General features: G+C 39.6%; 2 protein-coding genes across 3 annotated transcripts in view; both read left to right on the top strand.

Moving 5' to 3' along the window:
• Positions 1 to 471: 471 nt before the first annotated feature.
• Positions 472 to 11612, top strand: klhl8 (kelch-like family member 8). 2 transcript variants are annotated; one of them, XM_034122722.1, is made up of 12 exons: positions 472 to 552; positions 3282 to 3501; positions 3714 to 3775; positions 4074 to 4239; positions 4385 to 4705; positions 5908 to 6094; positions 6417 to 6560; positions 7085 to 7196; positions 7790 to 7958; positions 8390 to 8549; positions 9086 to 9287; positions 9804 to 11612. In XM_034122722.1, exons 2-12 carry the CDS (start codon positions 3304 to 3306, stop codon positions 9925 to 9927), a joined length of 1845 nt encoding a protein of 614 aa, XP_033978613.1. In that variant the 5' UTR covers positions 472 to 552; positions 3282 to 3303; the 3' UTR covers positions 9928 to 11612. The 2 variants fall into 2 exon arrangements, with proteins under 2 accessions (XP_033978613.1, XP_033978612.1); XM_034122721.1 differs by having other exon boundaries at positions 492 to 855.
• Positions 11613 to 12575: 963 nt separating this feature from the next.
• LOC117476306 (macrophage mannose receptor 1) overlaps positions 12576 to 25641 on the top strand; it is a 23829-nt gene continuing 10763 nt past the window's right edge. Inside the window, exons 1-30 of the mRNA XM_034122716.1 lie at positions 12576 to 12760; positions 14109 to 14254; positions 15204 to 15316; positions 15434 to 15573; positions 16145 to 16368; positions 16869 to 16975; positions 17053 to 17171; positions 17270 to 17405; positions 17993 to 18075; positions 18172 to 18291; positions 18390 to 18491; positions 18576 to 18734; positions 18825 to 18907; positions 19565 to 19709; positions 19801 to 19845; positions 19926 to 20093; positions 20753 to 20872; positions 21543 to 21653; positions 21738 to 21770; positions 21899 to 22033; positions 22155 to 22301; positions 22882 to 23016; positions 23127 to 23284; positions 23705 to 23849; positions 23994 to 24048; positions 24173 to 24239; positions 24336 to 24469; positions 24554 to 24597; positions 24739 to 24912; positions 25469 to 25623. Of these exons, the coding sequence (XP_033978607.1) occupies positions 12712 to 12760; positions 14109 to 14254; positions 15204 to 15316; positions 15434 to 15573; positions 16145 to 16368; positions 16869 to 16975; positions 17053 to 17171; positions 17270 to 17405; positions 17993 to 18075; positions 18172 to 18291; positions 18390 to 18491; positions 18576 to 18734; positions 18825 to 18907; positions 19565 to 19709; positions 19801 to 19845; positions 19926 to 20093; positions 20753 to 20872; positions 21543 to 21653; positions 21738 to 21770; positions 21899 to 22033; positions 22155 to 22301; positions 22882 to 23016; positions 23127 to 23284; positions 23705 to 23849; positions 23994 to 24048; positions 24173 to 24239; positions 24336 to 24469; positions 24554 to 24597; positions 24739 to 24912; positions 25469 to 25623 (3552 nt within the window). The 5' untranslated portion in view covers positions 12576 to 12711. The remainder of the gene's footprint in view (positions 12761 to 14108; positions 14255 to 15203; positions 15317 to 15433; positions 15574 to 16144; positions 16369 to 16868; positions 16976 to 17052; positions 17172 to 17269; positions 17406 to 17992; positions 18076 to 18171; positions 18292 to 18389; positions 18492 to 18575; positions 18735 to 18824; positions 18908 to 19564; positions 19710 to 19800; positions 19846 to 19925; positions 20094 to 20752; positions 20873 to 21542; positions 21654 to 21737; positions 21771 to 21898; positions 22034 to 22154; positions 22302 to 22881; positions 23017 to 23126; positions 23285 to 23704; positions 23850 to 23993; positions 24049 to 24172; positions 24240 to 24335; positions 24470 to 24553; positions 24598 to 24738; positions 24913 to 25468; positions 25624 to 25641) is intronic.

The following is a 25641-nucleotide window of genomic DNA, read 5'->3' as shown; positions in this document are numbered from 1 at the left end:
CGGGGATGTTTGAAAGCAAATTATCTAAAGTTGAGCCTAAATATGAAGCAATAGTGTAAAATCAACTTTGATATGAATACTTTTAGAGGTGTTAGAAAAGTGGTATGATGAACATTTATTCTTGAATTAGATTGGGAAAGCGAATAAACTTTAGCAGTTTAGCTAGACCCTTGCATTATTGCCGGACCTCTGTAATTATTTAAAAATGTGAAACAATTTGATATTTTAAGGTATCACATTTTTAAGATTTAGAAACAAAAATACATTTACTTAAATCTGGTTGCTTTCAACCAGCATTGTGTATTGAAGCCCTTTACTGCAATGCAATAAAATATTGAGAATGATAATGAAAAAGTCATTTTGCAGAAGCATCCTTTTTTTCGCGGAAAAAGCCATATTTGGCAGTACAGGGTTTCATTACGTTCCTTCAGCTGGCGTTTACTACTTAAAACTACAATTCCCATGAAGCATCTGGAATCACAACAAACGTGCCAAAAATAAAAAACATTCCGCTCAATGAAGCCGGCATCTTAGTTCTTGCTGCGACATGAGGTATCTAAATTAAATATTTTTTAAATAGCTCAACCATTGTCCAATGTCTTATAGTCATTTGTGGCATTCTACATTTAATATTATCGCTAAACTCACGGCGTAATGCCTTCCGCTCCCTGCATGCTAACATTAGCTCTACGCGGAAGCTAACTGTTTGCTAGTTGTCGTTAGCAAACAAGCCAACCGTTAACGCTAGTCTCGATAGCTTTATCGCACTTATTAGAGTCGGGTAGCTATTTTTCCTGGTTTCAGAGAGAGACACACTTCCATGTGGTCCAACTTTAACTATAGGATGTGAACACGGTACGTATGCGGCAACATTACCTAACATAACCCCTTATAACCCGAACTGGTCAAACAAACTAATAACTGTTTGTGTTTTAGATTTTGAATCCAGCTTGTGTCAATTGTTATACCCATAGTTATGTGTTAACATGACTGCGATCAATATGAGCATGCTTTGGTATCACACCCGAGAAGTGTGTACAGGTCAAACATGATTCTGACTCAAGATGCTGCTAGTCATAGTTTACATTGAACTGGCTAGGTGTGCGTGATATTTGCAGTAACGTTATACGTGGTGTTTTATCCTAAATGTTTGCTTTCCTTAAATATTCTCTTTATTATAGTGTCCAGGAGTAGTTGGACACCATCTGTGTGACATACATTAGGGCATGTGCTAGAAAAAGTGTCCTGCACACCAGTGGTGTAAAGTAACTAAGTAGATTTACTGAAGTACTGTACTGTACTCTCTTGTATTGCAATGTCATGTGTTGATACTTTGTACTTCTATCCCCCTATAATTCACAGATAAATGGTGTGTTTTACGCCATAACCTTAATTTAATACCTTTAGTTACGTTGCAGAATTTTTTTAATGATGTGAAATATATTCAACACGACTTTGTTTACACCTGGAGTAACATTCACAAGCTACCCTGCAGTATACAAAGTCATTCAAACTAGCTGCACCTTTACCAGCTTTAATAACACTCCAATGCATCAATAATAATAATAATCAAAACATGTAATATGTATTATTCTGGTATGGGCCAATCAGCATAATGAGTACTTTTACTTGTGGTACTTCAAGTTCATTTTGATGCTGATACTTTTGTACTTTTACATGAGTAACATTTTAATTGCAGCATTTTAACTTGTGACAGAGTATTCTTACCCTCTGATAGTTTTACTTTTACTTAAGTACAAGATTGAAGTACTCTGCTCCACACTTTAATACTTAGTTTGAGATTTGGGATTAACGTTGCACCATGTTTGGATGGCAAAAACAGTATCTACTTCTTAGGTATAGATAAAATAGTAAAACGTGCATGTGTGATGTATAATCTGAAGAAATACATACTGTAGATGTATAATATTTCCCCTGCCTTCTGCGTTTAAATAAGTCTGCTTGACAATTATCATTCCTTTTCACAATCTGCCTCTATATCTTAAAAGGAAATATTACAACAAATTTAAATTCAGATGAAAGCTCAAATAATTGTGTAGTTACTGTCACAATACTGTGATCAGAGGGCAAACTATAGAAGCACAGCATTAAGTGTAGTTGCTGTGTGTTCTTGGTGTCATGAGTGCATAGAGGTTTTCTATACATTTATATCTAATGGGTTATTTTGGTTGCTTAATGGAAGTCCCTTTTGTATGCAGATGCATTGAAATAATATGTACGCATTTAAAAATAGGTTGCTGTCGCCACGTTTGTTTTTCAGTTTGTACTCAGCAGAGTTCTGAAATACATCTCTGCCTTTTTAAATTATTGAATATCTCACTCCTCATAAATAATACAACTTGACAATGTTATCATCTTAAGGATATGAAAGTCCTGAATCTGTCATTGAGTTAAGGGAATATTACAAAGTCCCTACGTGTGGTTGCATAGATGAAGCCTATCAGAAGTGGAGATAGAGAGCCTTTGATCACTAGTGCATATGATGTGACTTGATGTTTCTGCTCTTATAGCTGAGAGGACTAGTGATGAGGGGGCGATACACTGTCTATTCAGTGTCAGAGACATAGCTTAAGAGAGAGACGGCATCATCTGAAAGATGTGGGTGGAGCTCTGGCCTCGGGCTGTCTGCTTCAGTTTCTCTGTGAAAATATCAGCTGTGGAGATTTTTCATCAGCTTCATCAATAGGTAGGAATTGTTATGGGTTCGATTGCACAGTTGTTCTCTGCCTGATCTGCCATGTAAGCTTAGAGGAATCTGCATGTTTTATTTATTGTCTTTAGCCTCTGTTGAAGGAATGAGTTGAAGGGGAAGTGACACTGAAAGGGAGAGGAATACTGACCAAACTTGCTCAGCTGGCAGGCAGTGTCCCCCGCCACCGATTCCGCTTTTGTTTCCTCCATCGAAATCTGCAGAAGGTTATTTGCACCGAGTTGTGGTTTCTATTTCATATTGCAAGGTATTCTTACATCATGCAGTCAATGGCAGTGAACATTTGGCCTGCCTTTAGCTGAGAACGGGCCGATGATCTATTGATTATCATTTCCTTCACAGCCTATCAATTGGGTATTTGGTTTCATAAATCAATATTCAATTTATTGTTCAATTTATGATTTTTTTGCGGAAAAAACTGTGAAGATAGGCAAAAATCTTCACCACTGACGTGCTGGAATCAGAGCATTTCCTCTGAAAAAAAAAAGAAGAAACAATTGAATATCACAGTTGATTTTTCATTAATAATGTAATCCTCTCTGTCCTATAGGTGTTGTTACCTGTAGCCAGCTATGGCACCAGGGGATGTGGTGCCAGACCATATCAAGCAGGTGAAGCCCAAAGAGAAGCGTCCTGCGATCAAGGCACTGAAAGCAGACTGTGAGCCGGATGGGTCGTTTATCTTCGAGGCTCATGAGGCCTGGAAAGATTTCCATAACTCCCTCAGACATTTCTATGAAGTAGGAGAGCTCTGTGACGTCACGCTGAAGGTAGGTCACTCAATCTGACTCAAGTAAAGTGGGAGATTTGTTTGTCTTACAAGTTTGTCAGTATTGTTATGTTAAAGGTTGCGATTAAAAAAAGTTGTACAGAATAATTAATCAGAAATTCGTTGTTAATTATTATCTTTTTGAATCCCTTATTCGCTGCCAAAACCACAATATTCTGTTTTTTTAAACATGTGTTTTGTGTCTCTTTGTAGGTTGGCAGTAGGCTGATACCATGCCACAAGCTAGTGCTGGCTTGTGTGATCCCTTACTTCAGGTATTTTTTTTTGTACCTTGGTACTGGCTATTTAATCTTAAAATTGATTTCATGTAACATTTATATAAAGATGCTTAGATAAAATTGCTGCGTTCGTTCTGGTATATTGACATTTGGGTTCCCACAGGTCCTTGGATCCTGTGTCTTTTATTATATCCGTTTCATATCTGTGAAAACACATGAACGTGGTTTTGTTGTTCTTTTGTGTAGATGGAGATGATAACAGTGTTCTAAATATAAGAACTTCTTTAGCTGAATTCAAAAATATTTGAAACTTTGTGGTAATTTCTTCCCTCAGGGCCATGTTCCTGTCAGAGATGTCCGAGGCTAAGCAGAACCTCATAGAGATCAAGGACTTTGATGGTGACGCCATCCAGGACCTGGTGCATTTTGCTTACTCCTCAAAGCTCACATTAACTGTGGACAATGTTCAACCTCTGCTGTATGCTGCCTGCATCCTTCAGGTAATTCAAACACAACCAATCAACAACACCAAGCTTTCATGCACTTTGTCCTCCTTATTTTGCATGAATTAAGGGTCTCTGAATTTTTGCTTTCAGGTAATACATCATCTGTTAATCCTATTTCCGTTTATTTGCTTCATCTCAGGTGGAATTGGTGGCGAGAGCCTGCTGTGAGTACATGAAGGCCCACTTTCACCCCACTAACTGCCTGGCGGTACGTACCTTCGCTGAGAGCCACAATCGTGTGGACCTGATGGACATGGCCGACCGCTACGCCTGCGAACACTTCACTGAGGTGACGGAGTGTGAGGACTTCACCTGCGTGTCTCCCAAGCACTTGCGCACCTTGTTGTCCTCCAGCGAACTCAACATTCATTCAGAAACACAGGTGTACAACGCAGCCGTGAAATGGCTGAAGGCTAACCCGCAGCACCACGAGGACTGGCTGGAACAGATCATGTCTCAGGTCAGAGAGCGCTAAACTTAAAGTCATCAAAGGCTGGGGTTTAGCTTAGTTTAAAGGTCTCCTATCATGCAAAATGCACTTTTCGATGTCTTTTATACATAAATCCCCGGTGTGTCAGTAGACTCACAAAGTGTCAGAAAATAAAACCCTCTCTCTTTTCCTCCGTACCCACATCTCTTAAAACGGGGGTACAACGGAGCTGATCCAGATTTGCTGCCGATATGACGTAATATCGGAAATGTGGGCTGCCTTTACACCAACGGCCCTATCCAGGGTTCTTGCGGTCATTAAAAACCTGGAAAAGTCATGGAAATTCAAAAGGCTAATTCCAGGCCCTGGAAAAGTTATGGAAAACAATATTTTTCCCAAAGTTTTGGAAAAGTCATGGAAATGTAACTAAAGTTGCATCAAATATAATTTATATTTGATCTAATCGCCAAAATAGTAATACTATAATGATAATACATACTGTATCGTATAGTAATGAAACGTAAAATGGCATTTAACTGTCGAGGTATTTAGCTGGTGAGAGATTTTAGTTCCTTTAGCCTGTAGAAGCTAGTAAGCCTACTATTGGATTTGTTTTAGATAGGCACAACATGTTTCATATGCAGACCTTATTTTCCTGTTCCATGTTAAAATAAACTATTTTCAGTGGTACCGCTGAGAAAAAGTAATTTCTTTGGTTATGGAAAATTAGGTAAAGGTCATGGAAAAGTCATTGAAAATCATGGGTGAAAAAGTGTATGAACCCTGCCTATCAGAAACGTCGCTATCAGAAACAATGCGCGACGTTTTGAAAGTAATATGGTCTATGTTTACATTAGCAAGCATCGCTAACACTCAGAGCTAACCTGTACTTTTTTCCGGAATCAGCAGTTCTCTAACAGGGCTGAAATAGAGGGTTATGACACTACATAGACATGTTTTTTATATATCTGAGACCTATAATATATGCCTAAAAATTGTATAATAGGAGACCTTTAAGTAAATAAATGCTGTATTTTTCTTAAATGTGTTATACAACCAAAAGTGTTGTGTTTGAAAGCGTGTGCTCTCATTGACTTTGTGGCCTAGTTTACTGGTTATCTAATTGTTTATTGACATAACTCTGTAGAATGAGTGTTACATATGTGTTCTTTAAGCTTTATTCAATCACTTTTACACCCACAATAACATGTCCATGCTGGTCTCTCCTGCAGGTCCGCCTCCCCCTGCTCCCTGTAGAGTTCCTAACGGGGTCAGTGTCTAAGGACGAGATGATTAAAGGAAACCTGAGCTGTCGCGACCTGATGGACGAAGCCAGGAACTACCACCTGCACCTTAGCAACAAGGTGGTGCTGGACTTTGAGTATACAGTCCGTACCATTCCCCGGAAACACACTGCAGGTGATGCTTATATGATGCTGGTGTTTGGCTTTGATCAACTGATGTTATGGCATTTCAAGCAACAATCAGCACTTTGTCTTATCATCTTTGAAAAAACACAGCCACATTCATAAAACCAAATGCCTGTCTGTGCGTTTGTGTTGTTACACGCTTAGTCTTGTTTTCATAACAAAAGCACAATTCCAAAAACGTATATCATTTCTGTTTTTTCATAATTTGTTGACTTTAAAAAAGTGTTTATTCTGAGGTTCTGGGCATTAAGTATGATGTGTGTGCTTTCCCTTTATCAACATTCTGTTATTTCCCACCTTTTTCTCCTCAGGGGTTTTGTTCTGTGTGGGGGGCCGGGGGGGTTCTGGTGACCCATTTCGCAGCATCGAGTGCTACTCCATCACCAAAAACAGCTGGTTCTTTGGTCCTGAAATGAACAGCAGACGGCGTCATGTGGGTGTCATATCTGTAGGAGGTAAGAGGGGGGACATATCATAAAGCTGGAGCAGCTGGGTTTAGAAATCAAAGAGCACAGAGCAACATCACAACATTATCACTGTTCAGTTCATCTGAAACTAATGCAGTCTAATACAACAGTCTTTCATTCAATTCTACCTTAGGAAAGGTTAACATATTCCGTTTTGTTGAATCTGTTGTGGAGAGTTATTGATTCAACTTTATGATCATTTTGGAGGATGCAGTTTGTGGTGCTGTGTTGCATTATTCAAAAGTGTCTTTTATTATTTACATAAACTGGCAATTGAGTGTGTGTTTTATACTTTGTCTACTGCATTACCCTGACATTTAAGGTTTTAAGAATATCATCTATAAATGCTAGCTCTAATTTGCAAAGAAAAAGGTTTATGGGGAATCTGGAAAACACACTTAAAGTGAATACAGTTGACCTTTTGAACTTACCAAATGAAAACATTATCCATGGTCAGGTCACATGATCATTTAGACTTAACTTCCTTCTTTTGTTACTGTCTGTTTCTTTAGGCAAGGTGTATGCTGTGGGGGGCCATGATGGTACCGAACACTTGGGCAACATGGAGATGTTTGACCCCCTCACCAACAAGTGGATGATGAAAGCCTCCATGAACACCAAGAGGTACGCAGACGCTACAATATGCGGTCCTTTCTGACTTTCTTCTTCCATTTACATTCTGGGAAAGGGGGCTATCTGAATACAAAAGAAACTCTCCAGAGAGGATGCATCGAAAACGCCATTTTGGGCTGCAGTTTGGTTAAGAAAAACAAAATGAATTTTCTGGTACTTAGTAGCAGTGATATTAAGAAGAAAACCTTTTACAATCTCCAGTTTGATGTGCTTTATTTTGAACAACGGTTTCAAAAGAGTCTAAAGAAGATAATCATCTCTATATTGTTGCAATTCTCCACCTTAATAATGACACTATTTGACTGACCAAATGAGTAGGATAATATGGGTGGCCAAATCCACTTCATTGGACAAAGTCATTGAAAATATGTAATATATTTAAATACATAAAGCCTAGAATTTGTACTTTTCTTTACACTCACAGCTTGACCTCTTCAAAACCCTCCTGTCGATCTCTAAATCCTATTTGTTCTCATCCTGTTGACTCCGAAAATGTCCCTTTTTCCAACTGCATTTAGTGTACTAAGAGTATTTGGGTAAAAAGCAGAAATACAGCTTTGAGCAAGGTCAGGTGTGTTTCTCAGGAGGGGTATAGCCCTGGCAGCGCTCGGTGGTCCTATCTACGCTATCGGAGGTCTGGACGACAACTCCTGCTTCAACGATGTGGAGCGTTACGACATCGAGGGCGACTGCTGGAGCGCTGTGGCTCCGATGAACACGCCCAGAGGAGGAGTGGGATCCGTGGCGTTGGGGGTAAGACCGCAAAGAAGAAGAGAATCTCTCCTCTGGACTTTACTGCTTTATAAAGGGTTTGCAAAAGGTGCGAGTGAGTTGTGACGAAAAGAATAAGGTCCGTGGAATTCAAATGAACCTAATAACTGTATCTTATATGTTGACCAAAGTTTTGTTCATTAAGTAGCACTTTACAAGCACTCACTCTTGGACCTTTACAAAGTAAAGAGGCGTTTTCATTACTACGGCAGAATACCCTGCCATGTGTCCCGTGATGGCTTGAGAAACATTCATTGTGAGATTCTGTGCCCTCAGTGTTGTCTGTCAGAGAACATATACGTGTGTTTATATGTGCGCAGCTTATCGTGCATACTGACCCTCGGCTTGACTGTCCTTGAAAAGTCAAAAGTTGTAATGTCTGTACTAACACTCATATTTCCATCTTGTGCCAGAGTTTCATGTACGCAGTGGGAGGCAACGATGGCGTGGCGTCACTGTCCAGCGTGGAGCGGTTCAACCCCCACCTCAACAAGTGGACGGAGGTCAGCGAGATGGGCCAACGGCGGGCGGGAAACGGAGTCAGCAAGCTGAACGGCTGCCTCTACGTAGTGGGTGAGAAGAATAAATAAAGATGAACTCCAGATGCCCGTAACAAAAGCAGAACTGATCACTAGCCAGATATCGTTGTTACCACACACTGTAGTTCCAGATGTATTCTGTCTACATCTGCTTGAACTGCTGTGACTGGACTCACTGCTTTTCTATAAACCAAAGTCACATGCCTCCTAGATACACACCCTACAATTATATACACAAATGCGTGAATCAGGGAGGCAAAAGTTCATGTTTTGTAAAGCCAGCTGGAGACTCATTAACAGAGTGTGAGGATTTGATTTTTTATTGTACCACTGGAGTTTGAAGAGTTATTCAAGGTCCATTAAAACATCTGTTGAGGCATCGTGCCTGGACAGTAGCCGAAATCATCTTATCCTGTGCCTGCACTATAAACAACAACATCATCGTTGTTACACCTAAACGTTTTGTTTGCCACTTTGTTATTTTTTTCGTGTGATTTAAAACCATACATTTGAGCTTTTTCACAAAAGTATTCCGATTTTTAATAATTGTCTTCCTCGTATTTCCTGAAGGCGGTTTCGATGACAATTCACCGCTGAGTTCTGTCGAGCGTTTCGACCCACGAATGCACCGCTGGGAGTACGTGTCCGAGCTGACCACCCCGCGGGGGGGGGTCGGGGTCGCCACTGTGATGGGAAGAGTGTTCGCAGTCGGGGGGCATAACGGGAACATCTACCTGAACACAGTGGAGGCCTTTGAGCCTCGAATGAACAGGTGAGGAGGAGATGCTATTTCCTAAATTATAGAAGATAATATATCGATTTGGTGTCATCAATCATCTCCAATAACCAATCAGAATCAACTGTAGGTGCCCCGTCAGCCAAGGTTAGCATCACCCTGCATAATAACCTAGATAATACAATAGCTGAGGGAGACCAGTGCATGAAAAGAAAACACAAACAACGACAATTAAAATGTAATTCATGGCTTTACATTCAGACACAAACAACTGAAAATACAAACAAATAACACAAACCCTGATATAGGCATACTACACATCAGAACAATGTTAAGGCCACCAAGCAGATATTTGAGGTGAAAGATGTGCTAAGTCTCCTGAATGATGTCACCTGAGCATTCAAATGGGATGACACGTCGTGGTATTCTAGCCTGAAAAACAGTATAATGAACTTTTGTTTGCCACAATAATCCAGCTAGATTAAAGAACGCCTCTTTAATGTCAGGACTGTCGGCACGTCTTCTGATGACTGTGGCTCTGTTTCTGTCCAGGTGGGAGCTGGTGGGCTCCGTGTCTCACTGCCGGGCCGGGGCGGGGGTGGCGGTGTGCTCGTCTCACGTCAGTCAGATCAGAGACGTCGGCCAGGGCTCCAGCAACGTGGCCAACTGCATGTGACCCCCCCCCCCCCCCCACTGACCACCAGGTGACTGACTGCCAGGCCTCCTTCAGATCTGACCACCGCACAAGCACACAACACAAAGCACACACACAGTGACGGAGTGACATCACTGCGTCACTGTCCCTGAACGCCAGCCTCAAACTGTTTTGGGAAGACGTTCAGTTTGCACACAGTGATGGAGGAATGTTAGGGACTGACTTGAAGTGCACATCTGACAAATCTGAGGGGTTTTTCTTGACTCCTGCTGGTGTTATTTGCAATCAGTGATGTAGTATTTTGTACTGTATTTAATTTGTTTGACTGCCTTTTACATCGTTTTTTTAAGGGAACATAGTAACTGTAACTATTCAGTATTTAATGCTAACATCTCGAGAATGAAAGGTTATTTTTTGGGGGATTTGGTTTAACTGCACATTGTGAATGTGGACTGTATAAAAGCCAGTATGGACGCATTTCTTCTTTTAGTTTACAGTTGTTTTCATTATACACAGATATGTGGCAGATAAGTGATTTAACAAAAGAAAAATCATCAAACTGGATTCACTTTTGCAATGCAGCGTGTGCAGCGTGTGCAGCGTGTGCAGCGTGTGCACCAGTCTGAAATATGATGATAAGATGTCGATAACATTTCCAAGATTCCTGAGATCTTATGCTAATCAGTAAGACTGTTTAAAAGTGCAGAATGAATCCATCGGCAGCAGCCAGCTGGACCACACTGCAGCAGATGTAGCTGCCTGTTCATGTGTTTGAGCAATCACTGACCGACCCAATCAGGTGTGTGTGAGGCGACGGGTCCGACGAATTCACCGCTGCAAACGCCAAGCACAAAAACGTGCGTTCCAGGACGCTGTCGATGCAAACCTGGTTGAACGCCTGCTGAACCCCGAGTGGAACTCCTTAACCTCTCCCTCAGAGTAGAGGAGGTGTGACTGGCTGAGAGTCGGGGACTGATCAGAGCAATACGGTGCGCCTCTACACTTCTTTTCCAGTTTTACATTATTGTACAGAGAGAAGATTTGTGTTTGACGATAGCTGGACTGTCAGAAATCCTAATCAGAGTGCTTTCAGATGTGTGAGAGGCAGCTGAGGTTTACAGACGGTTGCGCTATATTTTAATATATGGACATTTTGTATAATAATAAAAATAGGTGTATCTTTGGTATTATCCTTTACTACACTCTTATCTAATCCATTGCTGTGCACTATTTTCCTAGAATAGATGTGAGGTCTGAGTATATTTTTGTCCTAAATGGAGAATTTCACGTTATTCATGTTATAAGTTTGTTATGTTTATTTAACACTCGATTTCTATTCTATATATCTATGGAAAAATTAATCATTTCTGGCAACAGTTTGTTTTTTTCAGAATAGTTTGACAGTGATGGCTTTTACAGAAGTGCTATATACAATTGATTAGAAACAGCTGTTATTGCACAGGTTGTGTCCTGCCGGTAATCATTTTTGGTGCATATTATAAACACACATTGTTTTTACACCAAACTTAAAACAAAAACTTGATGCCAACTTTGTTAGCAAATGAGCCAGAATCTCCTTTTGTACGTTTTTTTGTAAACTTTACTGTACTTTGTGTTCCTCCTCCTCTTCTTCACTACTTCCATATTGTTCTTTTTATTCACATGGTATTGGTACATTGGGAAAATAAAGTTATGTGTAAAGATTATTATTGGGAATCCTCTTTTTCTTCTGTATTTGTCCATTTTGACTCTCAGAAAACTGGTACAAAAAAAACCAATCGTCACTAAATGACCCGTCACTCCTCACACTGCTTTACACTAAAGAGCACCTGAAACTGTCGGGTGTGCATTTTTTTCTCAATGAGATTCATAAAATAATTATCTTCTGAAACGTAGGTTTGGGGAAAGCTCCTGATGCCGTGTCTGCTGAGCAATACAACATGTGAGAATCTGATATCAAATGAGCCTTTTATCGTTTTGTAACAACAGGTTGGAGAAGGCAGAGGTGTGGCAGTATAACCTTTATTAGTTGACATGTGGTTGTTATAAAGTCTCTTGTGGACTTGGGTCACTGGGTCAAATGTGAGGGGCACACTTTTTACATACAATCATTTGTTTACATACATTTGTGACGTTCAAGAGACAAATTATATTACCCTCTGTTTGTTTGTATTTTCATTATTATTGTTATGTTGTACTATGTAATATGACCTAAGTTCTGGCCCTGCACACAGCTCACAGAATTTCTACTATTTCAATAACAATTATTTAGTACAAAGAGTGAAATTGCACAAAAAGAAAAATGCTTTAAATAGATATATGTCCGGCCTTTGACCTTGATTAGGTAAGTGCAGTAAGTCAGGATTTTGTTACCTTAAAATTAATTCAGCAAGAAGTTACATCCAAAATAAAATTACTTTCAACTTTAAGAAAATGTCCAATATGTGTTTTTATTGTTAGCAAAAGCTACTTTTTGTTAAATAAAATAAAAATGTTTTATTCTTATTGCACATAATGGAATCAACATTTCCAACATACCAATTCAAATGTACAGTATTTGTTGTCAAACTGCTGTGGGTTGTAACGTAGAAAATGAGTAAGGAGGTCAAGTGTCTGTCATCTGTGTTTTACTGCTTTCAGTCTTTGGACCCGGCTGGATGCTGAAAAGAGGGGAACCAAAGAGAGGATGCTCAGAGGTCTGCACACTGGGAGAGGGAGCACATCACAGACTGTTCAGAGGGGTTTGAAAAGAAACTTGAAGTTGTTAGTATGTGTAGAAACACATCTTGAGAAGTGAACACAGAAATGAAAATGCTGCTGCAGCTGCTCAGCGCTGCTGCTCTTCTCGCTTGCGGTAAGTCTGTTTTTGGTTACATTATTAGAAAAGTCACATAAGAGCACAGATTTGAGTTTTGAAATACTTGGATCAACAAGAACCAAGTGTGATGTGAACAAAAAGTAGTGCTTTTAATATGTGTTGTGTGGCAACTGTTAAGGACATCATGTATTCTTTGTAATGTTTATATATTTTTTTTTTATCAAAAGTGCCTAACTCAAGACGGGAGGGAGAAAGAATAATCCAGAAACTTGTTGAAAAAAAATGTTTGGCATAAAAGTAATACTCATGCGTAGAAAAAAAAGATAAAACTTAGAACAACAAAACAAAAACACGTGTTGTACTTCTACTTAGAGACTTCTAACCTTAATAATAATTTTCTTTAAACCAATTTTCAACCAATCTTGAATGGTACTACTACTTTCCATCATGAACTGCTTCTCTGGTGAAATGTGGGGGAAATACCTCAAAACACTGCTATACTTTACATTACATTACATTTTCATTTAGCTGTCGCTTTTATCCAAAGCGACTTACAATTACCAATTACAGGGACATTCTCCCTGGAGTAACTAAGGACTAAGTGCCTTACTCAAGGGCACACATTTACTGCTAAATGTTACGCTAGCATTTGTTTTAAGCAGAAGAATGTTTAAACTTAAAACAATATTTAAATGTACGGGATTGTAGCATTTTTTCATTTGTTATGCATCCATCGAACTGACTAGTGTAATGGCTGTCTGATGTTACTGACGCCCCACAAGGTCGTGCAGCGGTCAGAGAGAGTCAGTGTTGTGGCGGTTCAAGTTTCTTTTGCTCTATCAACTCAATAAGGATGTGTGCAAAGCATGTGATTCTATAGGGTCTTGTTGTTGAAGTCGTTAAAGTCAAACATTACCCAGAGTTTTGTATGAGAACTGACTGCATGGCTGGACTGTGGATCTGTCATGGGACTTTTATTATTAAATGGGTATTTAAATGATTCAGCAGCTTGTGAAGTTTCACATCAACTGGGAAACTTTCTTTGACTTGTCACCCATTCAAAGTAATCACGTTATTTTTTATTCTACCATTCTTGCTGACTGAGAGATGTTGCTTGTGATCTCTATAATGATGCATCACATCAGAACATAAAAGACAAAACAATCCCATTTGAAGCATTCTAAAATTATGATCAGATGTTTTAGCATGTACTTATTTCACCATTTATTTGCATCGTAGTGCTTTATTGAGAGGCATGGTGGTAAGGTAGTGTTAACTTGATTACCTGTGCTGTGGTGCTCTTCATAATATATTATTTCTATTCCATTTATTCCATTTGTTGTCATAGTGCGCAGTAACACTGTTTTGTTTTGTTGTGTTTCAGCTCATTGCCAGTGTCCGCAGGGCTGGAGGGAGAATGAAGATAGATGTTACTTCTTTTCAACTGATGTAAAGACATGGATGGAGGCTAACGCCTTTTGTATCACTCAGAACAGCAACCTGATGAGTGTCCAGGACATTCATGAGAGGGTGAGAGAGACACACACAAACACACACACACACACACACACACACACACACACACACACACACACACACACACACACACACACACACACACACACACACACACACACACACACACACACACACACACACACACACACACACACGTTATGTAATGTTCTCTGCAGACGGCTCTACTCATGTATTCTTCTGGTAAACAATTTGCATCAGATTTTGGAGATGATTATGGAATTGAAAATTGTAAATGTAAAAGTTTTTTGACAACAATATAACACAATTTAAACACAACAAAGATGATGCTGGAAAGAGTATATGAAAAAGTAATTGAAGGTGATTAGCCAGCAGAATCAGTTGGAAACCCAATGTGTGAAAAAAGTGATTCAGTCCTGGATCATAAAGCCTTACACACTGTAGGGAATCATGTACAACAGCACATTGCACTAGAAACAAAACAATGTATTTACTTCTGGGATGTATATGACATTTTTTTTAGACAGAGGGATTTGTAATTTAAGAATAAATTGGAATTAAACAAAAAATGGTGCTTGTTACACTTTGGGACTATGTGTATTTCAATGTTTAGGTTGAATCTGTGATATGCTTTTTCAAAAGTCTAAATATAAATTGTTTCAAAAAGATGGTCAGAACTTTTATTTTAAGGAGGTATTGAGAGGAAGACACTGTGTGGATATTTGAGTTTGACATCATAGCATGTGGTTTGAGTTGATAGATGATAAATGTTCAGTTCATTGTTTCAGTTGTGGAAAAAGAATAGGATCATGTATAAGAAAATACTTCTTTCTACTCCTGTACCTTCATTTAAATGTATTGACATTGTTTAAATTGCTAATGAGAATTTGGGATATGTAACCTATTTATTTATGTTTTATACTTATGTTTTGTTTGAAATAAAATACATAATTCTCAATGTATTTTTATTTATAATGTCTAGCTGTGGGTGAGGACACAGATCGGCACAGAGATCTTCTGGTTCGGCCTGAATGACCAGGTCTCAGAAAACGTGTTTGAGTGGAGCGATGGGAGCACCTTCATACCATACTTATCGTATGTTATACCAATATTCAAATATGCATCTCATTCATACCCCCAAAAAGTATGTGTTACATTACATTACATTTATTTTAGTTGAGTTTATCATAAGTGATTCCTCTCCTGTTGTAGATACTGGATGGACGGGCAGCCTGATAACTGGGGCGATGAGCCCGGAGAGGACTGTGGTCAGGTGACCGGGGAGAGCTACGGCCAGTGGAACGACGAGAACTGCAACATCAAGAGGAAATATATCTGCAAGCACGTCAACCGTAAGTCCACTGTCTGTACTGTGTTAGATCTAAAACGAGTTGAACCCGTAGAGATAAAACTCTTATTCCTCTCTTCATACATATACATTTCAGAGCCATTTCTTTTGTTTCTAGTGACACCTCTACAAGATACTCAGATATTTTAGTTAAGGAAAAGAAGCAATCCAGCAACACGATGTAGAAATTGCAAATAAAGACAAGAAATATCAGAAACTAGAAATACTCAATTAAAGTACTTAAAAGTTGTTCTTAAGTACAGTAATTAAATGAAAATGTACTTCAAAGTCTAGGAGAATAGACTTGCATATTTTAAAAATGTAAAATGACCATGTATGCACAGGTTCTTAATAATAAAAAACATAATAAGTAAATTGCAGATAAGTACACCATTGTAAGTTTTATTTCACAACAGCATTTAAGTCCAAGTGGAACAATTCTTGTTATTTTCATGTTATTCTCAACAAAATGTACTCTGATCTGATATATTATATTTAACATCGTCCCTTACAATGAAGGGCTGAAATTGGTGGAATAACTACATTTTAAGCATGTTTTCTTTCCTGCTCTTCAGCGAATCCTGGCCCGCAGTGTGACTTAGCAAATGGCTGGAGACAGTACGGCTCCAACTGCTACAAGCTGAAGGCTGAAACCAGGAAGAGCTGGTCTGAGGCCAGGGGGGACTGCGTTCAGGAGGGGGGGGACCTGGTGTCCATCATCAGTGCAGAGGAGGAGCAGTACATCACAGGAACTCTGGACCCCTCGTGGGCTGACCTCTGGATCGGGCTCTCCACACTGGTGAGAGGAACACAGTGGCATTAGGACAGCTATGTATTCTGAAGTATAACGAGTATTCCACTCATGGCAGTTATTATAAAAGCAAACATGTACACTTTCAGCAGTTTGTATAGCCCATGATGGAAAGGAGCAGGGAGAAGAAAGTCTCATTTTGATGGTTTGATGAAAAAGATGTTCTGTCAGTCACAGCTGCTTACACCCAATGCTTATAACATGAAACCAAAGGACACAATTTAAACACACAACAATACTACCATCATCAAAACAGGTTACCTGACATCTTCATACTGTCGAATTATTATTTCTTCATACATTTTCATAAACCTAGAGATGTTCATCCAGCCCGTTCAATCATTTGGTAAAGTTTAAGGCCAACTACAGAGATTCACATCTGCTTTAAAATAGTCCATGCAAACTGAAGTTACATTTCCTTCTATGTTGCTCATCCTCTGAGTTTCAAATATCAAGGGCAATACTGAGGATGAGCTTTGTTCCTCCAGAAATGCACCAAGATTTCCTGTCAGGTTGAAGCCGGGAACAGTCAGTACGCCTGGTCTGATGCTCTCCCAGTGGGGTACACAAACTGGGGCGATGATCAACCTTCAGGGTAAGATAGAACATTATTTGGGTCATTTAACTAAAAAATATTGTGCAATCAAAGTTAAAACACATGTTCTCCAACAGGGATTTACAGGCCGGCTTGTGTTCTGCAATCATTAAAGAAGCATCCGACGAGTTTGGGAAGTGGAGAGCCCATGTGTGCAGATACGAGCGTCCCTACATGTGTAAACGACCACTGAACAGTAAGATGGATTTATTATCAGAAGCATACATTCATTAGTAGGAAATTCCTTTTTTTCTTTTAAACTATTTCTTCTTGTTCCTCTAAACTCCCCTCCAGCTATCTGCCCCCCTGGCTGGCAGAGTTTCGCCGGCAGTTGTTACTGGATGGTCAGTAATGTCAATCTGTTGACCACCTGGCACGACGCCGTCACCAAGTGCTCCGATCTGGGGGCCCACCTGCTCATTATTAACAAGTAGGTGATGTTGAAGCCTCAGTATATGACTTTTATAATAGGAAATAGCATAATCTGACTCTTACAAAAGTAAAGTTGAATCTATAAGCAGTTAAAGTATCCTGGCTCAGGTCTACACACTAATGGGTTTCAATGCAACATGACCTGCCCTGCAGCATGGTCTTGAATGACACATTTAAAGGAATACTTCAACCACAAAATGACAATTATTCACCCCATATTGCCTTCAATTGATAAAGAAAACTTTGTTTATCTCGCATTTCTTTTACATGGCGACAGAAGAATCAAAGACTGAGAAAAGTCTTGATGAACTGAGGTTAATAGCGGCCTCGTTTAACAACAATTCAACTATTTTCCTGAGAGAAATATCTGTTATTTAACCGCTAAATGCTCCACTGAGTGCACCACAAAACGTTCTCTTAATGCAGTTTATCACTGGGTATGTAGCGTTAAGAAGTGTATTAGAGCTTGTTATTCAAACAGCTGACTGATCTGGGATGAAAAACCAAAACAATAAGAGCTAAAAGAGGCTAAAAAGCTGACTGCGGGAGAACAGTGGAAACGTAACCTGTGTCATTTTCTTCTAGTCAAGATGAACAGTTCTACATAAATGGGAAACTCCCAGACTTTCACCAAGTGGAGATCCCTGACCTATGGATCGGTTTATCAGGTACTTTTTATGTGAAATAAAGAAATGTCTTCTCTGCAATAAATGATTTTTGAAAATGCCCTTTTCCATTCATTGTCTTGTTTGTGATGTCACCAGATAAGGACCAGGATGGGGATTTTAAATGGGTGGATAAATCCCCGATTACTTTTTCCAACTATCTCCCTGGTTGGCCCAAAAACACTGTTGGCACCTGGGACTGTGGACAGATCTTCACAGGTAGAACATACCCTCCACCATCTCATCCCTGAACTTACACTTCATATGTTTTCAGTTGAGGCTGATGAACACCGACATGATTAAATCTCCTGTTTCAGGAAATTACGAGGGCAAATGGGAAACAACTAACTGCTTCAAGAGCCTGGGTTACATTTGTGAGATGACGGGTGGACAGAATCCAAAACCAACTTCAGCTCCTGGTCAGTCGGACTTCCTGTTTCCTCTCCACATACGGTGTATCTGAAGCTGTGTTGATAACTCTCACCTTTATTCTTTTGCTCCAGATTCCCACTGTGACGCTGGGTATTTGTTGTATGAGGATTTCTGCTATCAGTTTGAGACTGAGCAGGTGAAGAACTGGCACGACGCCGAGGCTCACTGCAGCGGAGAGCAGAGTCACCTGGTCAGCTTCCACTCCCTGGAGGAGCTGAGCTTCATCACTGGTAAACCACCTGTAAACCACATGCAATCATCATGACATAATCCATCAAGAAAGTCTATTGTTTAAAGTGTCAATCATCTTTTTCCTGCAGCTCACATGCCAGGGGAAGCCTGGGTGGGGTTGAATGATATAAACAACGAGAACCAGTTTGTGTGGATTGATGGAACTGCTGCCGTAAGTGATGGAGCCAGGAACACATTATGTGATACATATAACTGTAAACATGTTGACACAAAGTACTTCAATCTGGTTTTACAACTGCACAGAGCAGGATACAATTCTCTACTGACAATGCAGGATACAGTTCTATATGTCTTTATTTATAAACTAAATGCATTGAACTCATATTCGATCTCAATACTTTTAAAACCTATTAAATTTGGCTTATCATCTTTTTTATTCTCTAATTATTATTACTTTGAATGATTTTGTTTTTTAAATCGTTGATATACCTTAGTATCTACTGTCTTTTAAATAACAGATTTTTCAAATGAATTTCTCAAATGACGTTCAACTCCTTTTCACACCAATTGCTTTTTTATGACAAAGTTAAGAAATAATCCTTGACGTTTTTTAATGACTTGCAAAGACTTGCTTTTACAACTTGACTATTTTATTCTGATCCCTTTGTTTTGTCATATTAGTCACAATCCCTAAGCACAAATTCGTCCTTCAGACGTTGATAACTTCTTAGGTCTGCTTGCAGTAACGGCCATTACTTTCTTTATCGACTCATCATGTATTCCTAGTTTAATCTATTTTCAATGACTAAGAATAGAAAATGTGTGACACTGAAGTTGCTCCTCTAAAATGATTTCCTCTGGACTTCAGAACCTCCTCCCGTGGGCGCCCAACCAGCCGGACGACTGGCAGAACAACGAGGACTGTGTGAACCTCCGAGGGATGAACCACCACGAACCGGGGTTACTCAACGACGATTTCTGCACCGCCACCAAGGAATTCATCTGCAAAAAAGGTTTCATACTAAACCTTTTTTATTCACATGCCTCTTGTGTTGTGTTACTGATGATATATTGAAGTCAAATGTCTGTCTTGTATCTTCATAGCTAAAGGACAAGGCCCTCCTCCCCAGCCCCCGACATCTGGACCAGGTACACTTCATAGTTAGCATGGCCTGACAATGTGTGTGTTTATCTTGATTTGTGCTAATGTTCTGTTGTTTTTGTTACAGGATGGAATACGAAATGTGGATCCTGGATGTCCGACCCCTTTAATGATTACTGCTACCTGTTCAACTACCTGTCCATCAGGACGTGGGCGGAGGCTCGGGCCGACTGTGTGAACCAGGGGGGGGACCTGGTCAGCATCACAGACCCTTTCGAGCAGGCCTTCATTCAAGGTACCGCCTTTACTCTGTGTCTGACTAATTCATTAAAATATTATATATAATTATTGCTAATGAGATTGTAAGATTATAAGTTTATGACGATTGACAGTACATTTTCTGTCATTTCTATTTCTTTGTTTAAACATTGTCTTATAGTAATAGTAATATTTACAGAAAAGATAAAATAATAATAATAATGTTAACAAAATTATGATAATATATAAAAGTTTGGAGATTCAATTTACAACTTGTTTCCCTAATAGTCTGTCATACTCTAACTACATAAAATGCAGTATATAGAGTATAGATGTTAGAATTAACAAAGAAACTATTTATGGCAAATTTAGGATTAACCTAAACTAAATCATAGAATCATAAAATACACTGACGCCTATAATGTTGGAATAAAAATATTGAGTATCTCTTCTCATGAAATGATTGTGTGTGTAAATAGGAATAAAAAGAGGAATGTGTCTGAAAATACAATTATTCCAACTTTATGGGCAACAGTGTCATTTCTCTCAATCATCTATTAAGAATATATTATGTGCTGGATAATAAGCATCCACACCAAAAAGTGCAAACCTTCTTACAGAGCAAACTTCCTCTGGTAGACTACACTTGCATTAAGCTTGTCTCTCACTCTAATTTGATTGGTGTTTTCCTCTCAGGTGTGATCCAGGTGAGTCCCATTGGGATCTCTCTGTGGATGGGCGGCCACGACTCGGTCACTGAGGGCGGCTGGGAGTGGATGGATGGAGCTCCCTTCAGATACATCCGCTGGAGCGCAGGTTCGTTTTAGGTCTAATAACATATCAAAATGTCAGGCAAGTATATTTTCGTAGGACATTTCAGGCAACTCGAAGGGCTTTACAAAAAACATCAAAGCATTAAGACATGCAAAGAAACACATTATGTAATGACACTTAAAGGTAGGGTAGGTACGTTTGAGAAACCAGCTCGAGTGCGCTAGAATTTGAAAATAAAACAACCGGAGAAAATCTGCCACTTCCTTATAGAGCCCCTCCTCCAACACACACGAACGTGCACATGACCAATGAGGGCACGAGATAAGTTTGTGCACAGATGGAAGGCTGACAGGCAGGTAGGCCATCCAGTTATTTTAGCCGGGCCGGCTAAAATGATTGGTCGTGCTTTTTACAGTACTACAGCTTCCACAGATGACATTTTTTTATGGATTTTTTGTCAAAGCACTTAAGATATTCATTGCTATCGGGATGTTAAGAGCATTCCATGGAATATAACAAAAAGTGTATCTCGAGCCGGTTTCTCAAACTTACCTACCCCACCTTTAAGTACATTTTAAAAAAGTGATTGGAAAGCCGAGAGAATACAAATAAAAACAAGATATAATTAAACAGTGCTGTGTGATCAAAATATTTTATCATTATTATTTCAAGACAACTGATTTCCCTTTCTTCGCCTCATTATTCCTCACAGGTAACCCTGACGACTATTACGGTGAAGACTGCCTTTCTATCCTCATTAACAACGGCTACTGGAACGACGACAACTGTGACAGCAAAAGAGGATATATCTGCAAACGCAGAGGTGACATGTGGTGCTATAACTGTTAACAGAAGACTGAGTGTTGATACAGGTTTCTAACACTATACTCATCTTTCTCTCTTTCAGGGAACACACCTGAGCCTCCTCCTCCTCATGATGGTAACAAAACCTCATCATTGATATGGATATCTGCATCATTTCTTATTGAAACAACAACAAATGGACCTGAAGCGGCGATGAATTTGTTGTAAAGATTAAAGTTGATGTCCAAATCCTTCCTGCTGCAGGCTTCATGACGGCTCTGGTGTGCCAGGACTCCTCCGCTGTCCTCCACTGTCCGACTGAAAGTGTGATTAACATCCAGTCTGCCTTCTATGGACGAAAGAGTGCCGACATCTGTCCACATCTGGAGGGATCAGGAGGTGCTGTAGTCTCTCTGTCAATGTGTATCATTGCCTTTTGACTGGCTATTGTTCTCTAAATCATAAATGTGATGTAAATATGGATCCATGCTTAACCATGACGATGGTCATTGTCCTGCAGGAAGCTGCACAGTGGATGGTATCCTCCCTTACTTTAGGAAGAGGTGTGACAACCATCCCTTCTGCTTTCTGTACGCCCATACCGAGGAGGACCCCTGCCCGACCGTTTCCAAATACCTTGAGATCGTCTACAGCTGTGAACAAAAAGGTGGGCTTTGCTTTTCCTCCTGTGATTGATTTAAAATCTCTCCTGGAAATTAAATAATGCCCTGGAATTATTTACAATCATCTTAGGGCTAATTTATTTTTATTTATTCAATAGGGGCAAACATATATATATATATAACAATGATGAAAATATGATCACATGATACTTTCCATAAGAGATAACAGATAAGAATTAAAAGAAAAACAAATTAAATCTTTTAGAAACATTTAGAAACCATCATTTTCATATGTATTGTTGTATTTAGACCCATTTTTACCTAAACAATGTTTTGTCCCATTTATTTTCGTGTTTTTCGACTTCGTACTGTATTGTAGCAATGTAAATTATATATCCAAAATATTGTATCCAATAGAAATTGGGTTTGCAATGTACTCTTCTTGGGAAAACTTAAAATCAGTAGTTCTTCATTGAGCTTAATACATCATTATTTTAGCCTACAGAACAATTGAATTCATTATTTGGGGCTATTTCTATCTGGAACCCCCAACATAATGTTTAAATGTGTTCATTTGAAATTGAATTTGAAGGCTAATGTGTTGTTTTGTGATTGGCTGCTCAGTGTGTCTGCACGGCCTGGGTGTGGAGGACGGGAACATCACGGACTCCCAGCTCTCTGCTTCCTCCTCCATCGGTTTCTACACCCCCAACAAGGCCCGCTTGAATGGAAACTCCTGCTGGATGCCTTCAGGAACCTGTGCGTATCAAACCAGCAGTCACACATACAACATGAGATTTCAATATATTCTTAAAGGCAGAGTTTCATCTTGTTTCAATGTTGAATTGGTGTCCTCATGTCTTCCTCAGCAACCTCAAGCTGGATCCAGGCAAATCTGGGCCAAACTAGAAAAGTGACAGGAGTAGTAATCCAGGGTTGTCCTCAAAATGAACACTGGATCACCAAGTTTAAGATCCAGCACAGCATGGACGGAACAATCTGGACTGACTACACTGCGGACGGGCAGGTGAGTGAGCAGAGACACCAACATAAGTTAAACAAGTGAGATAAACTTCATACAAAGTATTACAAACATACAATTGATAAATAAGTGTGAAAAGCATTAGCTAAATACACAAAAAAGTACCCAAATGAAACACAAATATATGTCAAAGATGTGTACATACATTTATCATACTCAGTATAAATTGGATTACCTCAGAACATTATTATTAGGCCAGACTAAGTGAGGCTGACGGCTGATGCAAAAAGACAGTTTTTGATTTACTTTTTATGGGTCAACTTAGCTCAGGAGACAATTCAGAAGAAAAGGGACTTAACATCCCCTCCGTTCTCTCTCTTTAAATAATAAGAAGAGGTGATTTTTAAAGATTGTAGAGCCCCAGCTGAAGAACTTGTTTTCATTCTATATTCCTTTGATTTTCAGTCTTTCCCAGGATCGACGGACAAAAACAGTCCTGTCACTCAGCTGCTGGGGACCCCTGTGACGACTCAGTACATCCGCGTCCTCCTGCTGGAGTTCAACGGGCAGGCCGGCCTGCGCTTCGACGTCTTAGGATGCACCCCCGACTGTAAGAACATTAGTTTACTCTTACATTACAGTTTACAAATCTACTTACAAATGTCCAAAAATACAGTTTACTATTGGTCCAAGCCTGCTGTGATACTGTCACAAGAAATCTGATGGTCAATGATGAAACGTTGTTGTTCAACAGATGCAGTCAGCTGCGCCAGTAGGCCCAACTTCAACTTTGCCAACGATAAAATGACGTGAGTGAGACTTGAGATGTTTACACCAAAAATAAAAATATTGCATATTTAACCCAACATTTGTATTCTGCAAATCTATGCGACTTTTTTTCATACACACAACTGATTCTCGTGTATCTTTCAGTGTCAGTTGTCCAGCGCGCTGTTCCAACACTTACCACAGAGTGTACGGCACTTCAGTATATCGTGGGGTATGAGCGTATTTCTTATCACAACTTCTCTACTTTATAAAGTATATATTTCTTATTAAATATATAATTCTCTCTCTGCTGTGTCTCCTCTAACAGGACTCCAACATCTGTGCTGCTGCTATCCATGTTGGAGTGGTGTTGAATGAGAATGGAGGGGACTGCACTCTGCTGAAAGCTCCAGGACAAAACTTCTACGCCGGCTCCACCCGGAACGGCATCACCTCTCTACAGTAAGCAGCAGAGTATCAAATAAATCCCTTTTTCCTTTTATAGTGTAACTTTCCTTGGAGGCTAATTCACATTCTTTTCTACAGATACGATGGGAACTACGCTGTGTCATACACTTTTGCAGATGGGGGTGAGCTACTTGGAATCATCCCTTAAACAAATCTCTAAGCAAACACTTTTTTGTTTTATAAGATAACATTTGATATGTGTGCTGGTTTTTATGTCTTTTTTCAATTAATTGATTGCACTGATTTTAAACTCTGTCCTTCAGAGCTGAGGTGTTCAGGGCCCGACTGGTATGAGTTTGGAGATTTCTGCTACAAACCGTTTGAAGACAAAAAGACTTGGCACGATGCCCAGAGGACTTGCAGGGCGATGGGTGCTGAACTCGTTTCCATCCTCTCCATGACGGAGCAGAGCTGGCTGGAAAGCTACCTGTACATGGGTATGTATCTATCTATCATGGGTATTGTCACATGCAGATAAGCTACACCATAGTGTTGGAAATGAAAATCTTAGGATAAGATAAGATAAGATAGAACTTTATTAATTCCTGTGGGGAAATTCAGGAGTTTAAGCAGCAACAGAGTAAGTGTGAAAGTACAGTACAGATTCAGACAAGATTAATACAATTACAGATACAATTTAAATGATATACAGGTAAGTAGCTGTTAAAACAAGAAATGAATTAAATGAACACATATACATATCTGAGTCCGGATTGTTAAATATATTTACATGTATGTGTGCAGGTCAAAGTTAAGACCCAGGATCCTCCATTAATGCAACATACAATGCACTTAAAAATAAATAAAATCAGTGCAAGTACAAAAAGATATCAGATATTGCAAGAGAATGATGAAAGTGACAGAAAATTGTAGGTAAAGGTTGAGGTGACATTATTCTTTTTTGACACTGTGATCTTGTGAACTTTGGTACGCTTAAAAAAACAACATATGGTAAAAAGCTAATTGAATTTTGTTCTGGGTTGGTTTATGCAGCCACCAGTGACGTGTGGACGGGTCTGACTGACCTGGTTGTGCCCGGGATGTTCACCTGGTCTGACGAACACATGGTGACCTTCACTTACTGGGCCCCGGGGGAGCCCAACACCCACGACGGGTTCCATGAGGACTGTGTGGAGATGTTATACCAGGTACACACCAGTAACAAC

The sequence above is a fragment of the Trematomus bernacchii genome, unplaced genomic scaffold (genome assembly GCF_902827165.1).
Source record: "Trematomus bernacchii unplaced genomic scaffold, fTreBer1.1, whole genome shotgun sequence".
NCBI classification, from domain to species: domain Eukaryota; kingdom Metazoa; phylum Chordata; class Actinopteri; order Perciformes; family Nototheniidae; genus Trematomus; species Trematomus bernacchii.
Note: the sequence above shows the minus strand (reverse complement) of the source record. Positions and strands in the feature narration are given on the sequence as shown.